We start from the raw sequence: 10,613 nt of genomic DNA, 5'->3' as shown, positions 1-10,613 counted from the left end.
CTGCACATTGTCTCTCATCTGCAGCTTATCTGTACATTACATTCAGTTTCACTAATACAAGTTTTAGGATGGCGATAACTTCATCTTTTAGCTACCAGAAAATTTCCAGACAGTCCAGCAACAACAAGGTGTTTTGCAGTTCAGATCATTTGAAGGAAACAAAGGCTGTAGTATCCTAATATTTTTGGTTTGTCTCTTTTGTCTCTTGGAGGATTTAACCAAGAGGATTTCAATGACTGTCTCTCCTGCTCACCTTGAGTTGCTATCTGCTACAGCATCCAACAGCAAGTTATCTACATGTGTTTACTAAGACAGTAAGCAGCAGAACAAAACTATTTCCTTCAAATAATGCTTACACATCCAAGCAAACATACAATATAAACAGGCCAGTTCATGGTTCTCACAGCTATTGTTCATGTTCTGTTTGAAGAGTGACATCATGATGTCTTTCTCATTTTTAAACTTCCTAAAGATCCTGAACATACAGATCCAGGTATGGGTATAATTAAACAGTTTTCAACTCCCATGGACAGCATATATTTCTCCCATATTTCCAGCCATTTCATCAGGATCTGAATGTACAATCCTATCCCATTGGTTGTCCTGAAGCTTACATTCAGCCCTGAAAACTGAGCCATGAAACATCTGAAAGGTGTTTCATAATAAAGATATTGGGTACCATTATCTGTGCATTTTGCTCCATATCTCTGTCCTGTTCTATGTGTTGGCTGTTGATCCTACTCTGGTCCTTCTTCCTGTACTCTCAGTGCACCTCAGTAAGCACAGGCTGCAAAACCAAGACTTTAATGAAGAACAAGAGTATTTGGGGGGAATGTCACACTGACTGTTTCTGTGAAGAACTGAAGTCTGGAGGTTTTTTAAAAACTTTCTTTTCTTTTCTTTTCTTTTCTTTTCTTTTCTTTTCTTTTCTTTTCTTTTCTTTTCTTTTCTTTTCTTTTCTTTTCTTTTCTTTTCTTTTCTTTTCTTTTCTTTTCTTTTCCTTTCTTTTTTCTTTTCTTCAAAAGAAAACCTCAAAAAGAGAAAAATGGACACCAGCCAAGAAATGAGATGGGGGGGGGAAATGTTTATGGGTGTTGGCAAATCTACTACACAGCTTTCCTATGTTATAAACTACATCACTGTCTGGAAACCCAGGGAAGATACCCTTCTGCAAACTAAGACTATATGAGACATGCCTCTTAAGGACCCTTATGAATTTAAATTCCTACTTCTCCACAAAAACTGTGTAATTTAAGGTGTTTTACTCGGCACGTATGCTAGGTATCATCCAAGAATGAAATTCTGATTAAAGCTGTAAGAGGCAACACAGCAGGTCTTTAAGGTTCTGATAAAATTAAAAGGTTTGGAGTCTCTAAACAACCTTGGTCGGTATAAGGCAGTGGGGGAAGGGCAGCATGTGGTTGGGGATATTTTCACCAAATGTTAAATCACACAAAATATTTCACTCGTCTCCAGTGTGAGATCACGACATGACTCCTCTGTAATGAATTCTTTATCTTGGCAGCTCTCCTGCTTTCTCCCAACTGTGCCTCCCTCTCCCCTCATGGTCCCGGTGCCGTAACATATGGTAGTATTTGGCGAGGGCCGTGGGCCTGGGAGCAAGCCCGGCCGCCCACACCTGTGCGCTCCCCGGCCCCGCCGCTCCGTTGGCGGCCGCGCCCGGGTCACGCTCCAGCGCCGCGCAGGCACCTCGCTCCTGCCTTCGCCCTCCTTCCCGGGCACTCCGAGAGCTGCCGGCGGGATGGGGCTGTGCGGCCTTTCGCGTGTGACACTAAATTGGGTGGCTACGGGGCCAGGCACTTCCCACGCGAAGCCTCTCCTCCGGGCACCCGCGCTGGAAGCGGCCTTGGGCGGCAGCGCTCGAGTGGCAAATGACAATGCCAAGCGGCCAGGAGACAAACAGGGACCGGCCCACGCCGCCGTCGGCCCCGAGGAGCACACACAGCCCCGCCGAGCAGGGCGGCTGAGCCGCGAGATGGACACACCGCGTCTCGGCGGCGGCGGCAGGCACGGGCGCCGCGACCTGCCCGCGCGGTCGGCGCGGCGAGGGTGCGGCCGGAAAGCGTCGCCCCGCGGGAGCCGGTCGCCACGGCGACGCGTGGGGCCTGCCTGCCACCCGCACCGCCGCCATGGGCCCCAAGCCGCCCAAGACAGGAGCCAGGGTCACCTCGGCGGGGGCCGTGGGGGAGAGCTGGGAGGCCGCGCTGGTGTCCGCTCACCTCGAAGAGGTGAAGGCAGCTGAGAGGGGGCTGGGCAGGGGCTGCCCGGGGCGCAGTGGAGCGGGCGGACCCCGGGACTCGAGGGTGAGGTAGTGTCGGTACTAAGGGCTTCGCAGGGTCGCTCCGGGGAGGTCTGTGAACCACCCCGACATTTGACAGAGCTGCCCCATCTTTCCCCCCGCCAGTGAGCGGCGGCCCAACGGGTTTCTTGCTCTTCTCGGTACTTTTCTTTCTGGGACTCAGTGTGCCAAGTTTTGGCACGGAGTGAGGGAGCTTTTTATATACTGCTGAACAACAAGGTTTGATGGAGGTGCTGATGCAGCATTAACTGTAGCGCTGAAAATGTGAGACTGTAATTTTCCTGTTTGAGTGTGCGCAGCTAAAAGGCACTTTTCCCCTCCCTTTTTTTTTTTCCTTTCCTTTTACAGCGTGCAAGGATCTAAAGGCATATTTAGGTTTCCAGGTTCTACGTAAGCAGTGTAATTCTAATAAATCTTGACTTGCAAGAGAGCTTGGTTTCAAAACAGGGTAGTAGTATAGCAAACAATAATATTTATCTAGCATGTGTTTATCTAGCAGTGCTTCTGCAAGTGAGACAAATTACTTCCATGGCTTCCTTGTTTTGTAGGTTTCTGTTGTGCACTATTAAAGAAAGGGGTTTTGTTGTTGCTGTGGTTTTGTTTGTTTGAGTTTTCTAAACATGCCAGAAATTCTGGTTAAATATGAGGACTTTTGAATACAGGAGGAGGCTTTTAAACTGGCTAATCAGTTTTCCCCAAAATGAAGAGATGTCAGAAAATCTCTTAAATGCTTACTTGCATTTGCTTTTAATTCATAGTAACCATAGTGTACAAGTTTAGCTAAATAAAGTCATTTTTTGAAGTAAGCCACTGAGCTAAGGCTGTCATTTCCCATTTTCCCCTAGAACGTAGATTTTTCAGTAGATTTCAAAGGTGCTCGAGCCCTTTCTTGCTTGTGAATCTTGCCTCTATTCTAGGAGAACCTCCCTGAAGCATGAAAAGGAGCTGGAGGTTCAATCTCCATCACCTACTCAGTTCTTGACCTTTCTCTCACACTTACTAACAAAGTGGCAGTTAGTGATTTTTTTAATTATTTTTTTGAATGATGCCCTTTATTGCGGTCATGGATATTGTCCAGTAAATTCACTGAACAAAGTGCTTTGTTTACTCTGCTGCTTCTACATGTAATTTATGACATTTGTTAAATACAAGCCGTAATACTGAAGTATTTTAAAAGGTAGGAAATAAAATGCTCAAAATCTAGGAAGTGCCGGCATTAGGATTATTCAGGACCACACATTGAGGCAGATGGAAAAAAAAATGTTGAATGTGTTCATTGAATGGGGCAAGAATTCTGTAGGAGAAAATATGTGATCACCTAATTAAAGATTGCCGTAATGCCTATACCCATGGGGACTGAAATTAAGATTCCTTGCTTCCTTAATTCTGGCATCGTCCAACCGTTTTCCATTCCAGTTAAACTAATTCCACTTTCAGTATCTCACTGATAGCAGGCAGATCCTTGGGAACATGAGAAAAACTGTCTATCTGCTGCGGTCAGCTTGAACTCTGGCTTCTTGTGATGCTGGGCAGTCGCTGAAATTTCTTATTGCAGGAAAATCTTAGTCAGCTCTCATAATCATGGACAGGAGCACAGTCGATGCAAAACTGTCAAATGCCAACAAACCTCTTCTCAGCATGTGTGAATCGAGATTCATCAAGTATGGCCAACTGTGGGTATGCTTAATGTAAATAAACGTGCTCTGAAAAAGCACGTATTTGACACAAGTGTGGCTGCGCTGCCAAATTTTAGTTCCTTCCTCTTGAATACGGAGGGAATTGAGTATCTTAATTACTTAATCACATAGGGGTTTTTTATTAAAGGATAAAAATTATTTTTTTTAAATCAAACTTCGTTCTGCAAATAGTTTAACCACACCATCCTTTCTCCATCCCTATCCGGCCCCCTAGTCCTTCCAGGTAATCTTATATATAGCATACAAGATTTAAACTCGAATATATAAAAGTCAGGAACTGAAAGCAGCCTGTAAAAGCAAGTGCTGAGCAACTTTAATTGTAGGTGTCAGCAGACACACCGCACAAAATTATTTTTTACTCCTCCTCAGTATTTTATGTGTAATATACCATATGAACCTGAAATTATTTGGGAGATGACAGGAACTCCTATCAATTAAAAAAATTTCTCCCCTCGTAATTCACGTACAAAGAATTTTTAAATATTTTACTTGTATTAATTTAGAGAATATTCTTTCCCTTTTAGTAGAGTCAAGGGGAGTTTACTAGAGCTGGCTTTAAATTGTACCAGATAGGCTGAGCAATGAAATTGCACATTTTAATGTGTGTTTATGACTTACAATATTTTATTAGTCTGATCTATGAAAAGGAGTCATTATACCAGCAGTGTTAACATTTTATGGACAGGTATGCTAACTAAAATATGATTTAAATGGTATTTACTAACCAAATAATTGCTTTTACTAAACACACTGTGAAAACTGGCAAACAGACAACTTAAAAACATGTACTGGGGAAATATGGATTTTGTAGAGCCACACAATATAGTTCATGTACATATTTCTTATTTCTAATGTGCTACACAGAAGAAAATGGAGCTGAAAGTTGTATTTGCCTTCAAATATTTATCAAGATATTTTGACTGGGTTCATTGCAGAATTAAATTATAAAATATAAATTAAGATTCTCAGTTTTAAATTTTGCATGCTTTAAATATTTAAAGGGCAATAATTTCTAAGCGAAGGGTGAATTCTGGGCAAATACAGCCCTTGACAATTGAAGTAATTATTGTCCATTTTATATTTGTATTAGCTAGCATAGCTAAACATAGCACCGGAAGCCACATTCTGCCCTGACTTTCCATTTAAATGGTTTATATAATTTTATTGACATTTTAGGGCCTAAAAATTGAAATGAAGTTAAACCTTGTAAAACCATTAAAACCATTGTGAATGGGATTACTCTACTTTTGATTTTCATACTGCTTCCTCTTCCAAGAGGAACTGACATTTAACACACAAACACACACACACCCCACCCCCAGATTATACAGCAAAAAACTTAGGCTCTTAAAACCAGAATCCATTAGTAACATGGGTCTGAGTTAATCAGCAGATTATGAAAGAGGACTTGCAGATTTTTTAGCAATGATGCCCTACATAGTCATTGTGTAAGGGCTGCAAAATTGCTGATGAGCAACTTTACACGCTCCCTCATTGTTGAAAGCAAAGGGTGCTGGAGGTAATGTCGCTCCAAGTGTTCATAAATCACTAATAAATCTCATTATTTCTGAGGCGTTACTTAAAAACAGGAGACTAAAAAACTCCTGCTGTTTGATGTTGAAATGTTTGGAGTTTACGTTTCCAAGTGTTTCTCTTCAGCCATTGCAGTTAAATTTGAAATTGTGCTGTAATGAACCTAGTACTTATGGCCCTAAGGAAAAATAAAAGACTCAAGCAAAAAAACAACAAAAAAACACCCCAACAACCCAAACAAAAATCCCACATTAAATACCACAAGAATAAGTGATGATGCAAAATGACAGATGCCCAGATTGTCTGGAAAGGGCAGGGAAGGGGAAGATGGCTGCTTGATGCTTTTCCTAACCTAAAAGATCTAGAAACTGGTACTGGAAAAATAAACAACCTGACTTATTCAAATGTCTTCTCTAGAAGAGCTGGCCTTTTGTGTCTAGGAAATGGACCAGAGAAAACAAGATACATTTAAAAAGGAAACAAAATTTTGTGGAGTATATCTTTTTTTTTTTTCCAGGTTGAGAGGAAGTTAGAGATTTTTTATCTCCTTTTAACGCATCTATGCTATTCCAATACTACCGTGACAAATAAGATATGTAGGCTATGTGTACTCATTTTTAACAGTTGGAAAAAGAACCACATTACAGGAGGATGCAACAGAGGTTTGAGAACAAAAGCAGAAAAGGTTGAGGTACCTTCTGCATTTTGTGAAAACAAGGATTTGTGAAAACTGCTAGCTGCTTACATGGAGCTTTCAGAGTTAGGTGGATCTTGCTAGGATTAGAGCCTCCTCACCTGAGGGACATGCAAGCTTCCCAAATGAATGGTTATTTCTAACACTGAAGAGACTGATGCTTTTAAATACTTGACATGGCCATGAGTTTTAAAATGAGGGCGGGACAATGTTATTTGTGACATTGATTGTCACTGGATTTTTTCCAGTGAGAGTGGTCTGCCTTCCACTTAACTGGAGCTTGTTCAAGAAATGTTAAGTTACCAATGCCACCTTTCCAGCTTCATTTTTTTTTCCCATTCATGTTTCAATCAGCATTGTTGATTCTGTGGGCTTATCCACTCCCTGCATTTTGGTCATCTTTTGTTCATAGTACGTAGTGCTGGCATTTACACTCAATGTCAGCCTCCCTGGGCTATTTCCATGCTTTATCCAGTAGTTGTTTTTATGGTTTTCTCTATCCAGTGCTTTAATCTGGGAACTCTATTTGAGGTAGCCTTAGGGTCACTAATCTATCCTCTTTCAGATCCTTTCTCAAGTCTCACTTCTACAATAACATTTGAAAGAATTAAACTAAGTAAAGGAGCAGTTGTATATTGAGGGAGAAAATATTTTTAAAGTAACCATATACATTTTACTACTTTTCCTTCTCATTTTTATGTTGTGATTTTAGGTGGTGAGCTGTAGAAGCAGGGTCTGTTTCTTCTCTATCCTTTCAATGCCTTGAACATTAAGGATACTGTTACAGTATTGATAATAGGAGGGCAATATTGCAAAAATAATGGATTTTTAAGGTCAGAAAAGAGCATAGTCAATTAAACACCCTAAGCTATATCCTAACACGTTGTATTCTATGTACTTACTGACATCAGTTGCTGTTCTTAGTGTTCAGCTTTTCTGAGAAGTGATCTCCGAAGGCTTCAGATTTGATCAGCCTAGCAATAGATAACACACTATTAATGACTCTGGGAATTCTGGATCATTATTCTCTGTTAAAGTGTGTGTAGCTATTTCTCATATTTATCTAGCTCTAATTCAGAGGTATTGCACCTTTTTTACAAAAGGAGTATTATTTTCTTCACTCAGCTAGGGAGGTATGGGATATCTGTAATACTGCTTAAATTTTTACGTGAAAGACCTGGTATTGAATTGCGTACTTCTGTAGAAATAAGTTAAATGGTGTTGTGATTTTCACAATGAGTCGTCTTGTAAAGACTCATTCCATGTATTTTATTTTCAGTATATTAGCCAATGTTTTGCCTGCGCTATAAATATTCTCACAACCGTTGAGTGCAGAAGCTTTAGCAGCTTGTTTCTTTGGAGCAGAGAATTTAGCAGGGGGAGAAGATCTAGCACACTGATGTCAAGGACATACCTTTTGCTAAGGGCATATACTTTTCCAAGAAGGTCTTTAGAGAAATCCTAAGTTTTTTCAAAAAGTAATTTTTTTACAGGCAGGACTTACCCTCATATTTTGCTCTGGTGGTTTTGTTAGTCTGCTGTGAAGGTGGGCACCACAGTGGAAATCAGGATTGGTTGCAGAAAGCTAGAAGTGGGATCAGATAATGAAACTAGAGAATACCTGGCCAAGGAGGCTAGGGACGAGAGCTAGGGAAGCAAATAACTGATGCGGGACGCATAAGGAGAAGTGGTGCAACTCAGGTGAAGAGCAGAGAGTAGAAATGAAAGGAGGAATGCGCTAGGAACAGTTTTGAGCAAGGGGTGGAAAGATCAAGAAGAGATGGGACCTTAAGGAAAGCAGGTGTCAGAGACATCGTTATTGCAGAATGATGATGATGATCGATGCTAAGCAGGTTTAATTTGTGGGCACGAAGATACTAGCATGTTCTAAGAAGGAACTGAAGAAGGCACAAGGCTTCTAAGGTTTTAGGACTGGCTCTTGGAGATTTCTTTGGATGTCTGAAGAACTGCATTACGTTGTGGGAGCAGGCTCTATAAAATTGCTGGGTGATGCTTCCCCTAGCATCAAGAGCAGAACCTAACATTCCTGATTCTTGCTGTTCTTGTGCTGTCAGCATCTGTCTGTGGGACTTAACAGGCCTTATTCCCTGCTTTTGGTGGTCCTCACTGAAATGGACAGCATGGTGATACCAGTTGCTAATGTCACAGGTGGATGGTTGTTTTAAAGGCTTCATCTCTGCTGGTGAGCCCTGGAAACACCAGGATACTGCCACGGGAGGCCATTTCTATCTCAACTCTGAAAGCCTAGAAAATTATGCATTTGCACATAAGTATGGACTTTTGTGTCTAAATGCTCTCCGTTGAAGGAACGGTAAAGGTTTTGTGCCTAACTCTTGGCAGTTATACAACAACTTTAACTTGAATTTGGATTAAGTTCAACTCCCATGCATGTGTTTTGATGATAATATTGGAATCACAGAATCCCAAGGGCTGGAAGGGACTGGAATACCTATCTCTCTTGTACTGCTGTGCACTGGTAACTGTTTTAGCTACTTCAGGCAGGAGGAGATATCATCCCCCGTCCTCCTCCCCAGCTGTAAAGAGGAAAAAGAAATTCAGTGTACTTGGTGCAGTCCCTTCACAGGCCATTGCTACTGCCAAGCTGAAGACTCTCCTTATAAATTCCATCATTTTTGCACGCTCCTGGAACATCAGTGATATGCTTACCCTCTCCTGCATCTTGTAATTTAAAAAACATAGGGTTTATTTTGTGCTGCTATAAAACATCAAGGAAGTTTATGATGTGTGGAACTATAGAGGCCCTTTTGGATTAGGTATCTGTTCTGTAGCTACTTGAAATTTTAGAAGACAGTAATTGGTGACCCAGATGATCTTTCCATCTTTTTTGTTTCTCTGAATACTGTGGTTAAAAAAAAAAGGACATGTACTTATGATCACATCATACCATATTCATGTGATGTTATGTTTTGTTACCTTAAGAGTACGACAAACTCCATGCAAGCATTTATTAGTTTGAAACTAGTGTCAACTGCTGCTTCCATCCATCCCAAGACTTTAGTTACTCAAATTGCAAACATGTAGGTAGATAAAGTTAGGTAGGCTTTTTTCAGCGAAGAGAAGGACCAAATGAAAAAGGGTACAGTAAAACTAGAAAAATAAACTTCTTTTATCGTTTACCTCTAACTTGGGGGGGCGGGGGGGAGTGATCCTTTTCCTCACTTCACCACGAACACATTTTTTGTTCCTCTTTTCTGCAAGGACTTCATATATAATATACATGTAATGAAAATATTTCCTTCAAAATCCTCAAGTTACTAGCCTCTCTTAAATTTGTCTTTAAAATCTTTCCCTGATATGATGCACACTAGACTGGCATGTGACTCTGCCTGGCCAAATGTGACAATGTCTTCATCTTACTGAAACTGTTTCCAGATTTACATTTATGCAGCTTTATTGATGTCCTTGCAGTTTATGCATGCAGGTGTGCAATGAAAAAAAAAAGAATTGGATGATTCCTAAAAAATGTACAGCACAACCATTGGAAGTGCTTATGGCTCTGGCACCACTGGTGCTGATAGAGAATACTCCAGAGTGAGATGTCTACATGCTGGAGACAGCCACGCACTTTGTGAGAAGCATTTCTGTAGGATAAAGCAGAAGAAATAGGAAGGAAGGGTAACCAGGAAAAGTTGCTTAGTTTACGTAATTTTGAAGTTTGTATGGATGTATATCACTAAACAACATGTACCAGGCTTCTCTTGTTCTGCATTTCTTTAATGCTGAAATCAGATTTTTTTTTTCATAAAAACATCTGTATTTTACTGCAAATATGTGAAAACCACTAATGGTTTTAATTTGACTATATTGTAATGAAATGTAACTTGCCATTGATAAATAATTTTTCTTAGTTCAAAATACTTAGTGAAACTGTGTCAGAACCATGTTGTGCATAGGTATAGCCTCATAAAACACCATAAAATAATGCTACAATTTTCAGAAAATAGGATCTGGGCATTTTCTAATACCCATGATGAGGAAGCTTGAATATGTTTCTTTCTTTTCTACAGCAGATAATCACAATAATACATATATTCAATGACAATAATGCATCTATTCAAAATTCAGTTGTTGTTTGCTTAATGAACTGTCAAATCCGAAAATGACATTTTAACGTTATTTTATCTTTGTGTGATGCTAATGCAGCGTTTGCCTCGGAGGAGGTCTGTAGAGCCTGTTAGTAGGAATTTGTGTTTTCCGTAGCATAACGCTGCCACCTGATGGCTGAAGAAAGAATTGGGACAAAGTAGTATGTGCTTTTTTCACGTTGTGTAGTTTGTTTCAGTGTAATTAATATAGCAGTGTTTAACGTGTCTTAAAGAGAGTAACC

The 10,613-nt window shown here is 40.5% G+C and overlaps 1 protein-coding gene across 1 annotated transcript in view; it reads left to right on the top strand.

Annotated features, from left to right (window-relative positions):
- The first annotated feature begins 2,150 nt into the window (after positions 1-2,150).
- Positions 2,151-10,613, top strand: part of SPAG17 (sperm associated antigen 17) — a 107,638-nt gene continuing 99,175 nt past the window's right edge. Inside the window, exon 1 of the mRNA XM_062008744.1 lies at positions 2,151-2,249. Coding sequence (XP_061864728.1) covers positions 2,151-2,249 — 99 coding nt within the window. The remainder of the gene's footprint in view (positions 2,250-10,613) is intronic.

Source organism: Colius striatus, chromosome 1, assembly GCF_028858725.1.
Source record: "Colius striatus isolate bColStr4 chromosome 1, bColStr4.1.hap1, whole genome shotgun sequence".
NCBI lineage: Eukaryota > Metazoa > Chordata > Aves > Coliiformes > Coliidae > Colius > Colius striatus.
Note: the sequence above shows the minus strand (reverse complement) of the source record. Positions and strands in the feature narration are given on the sequence as shown.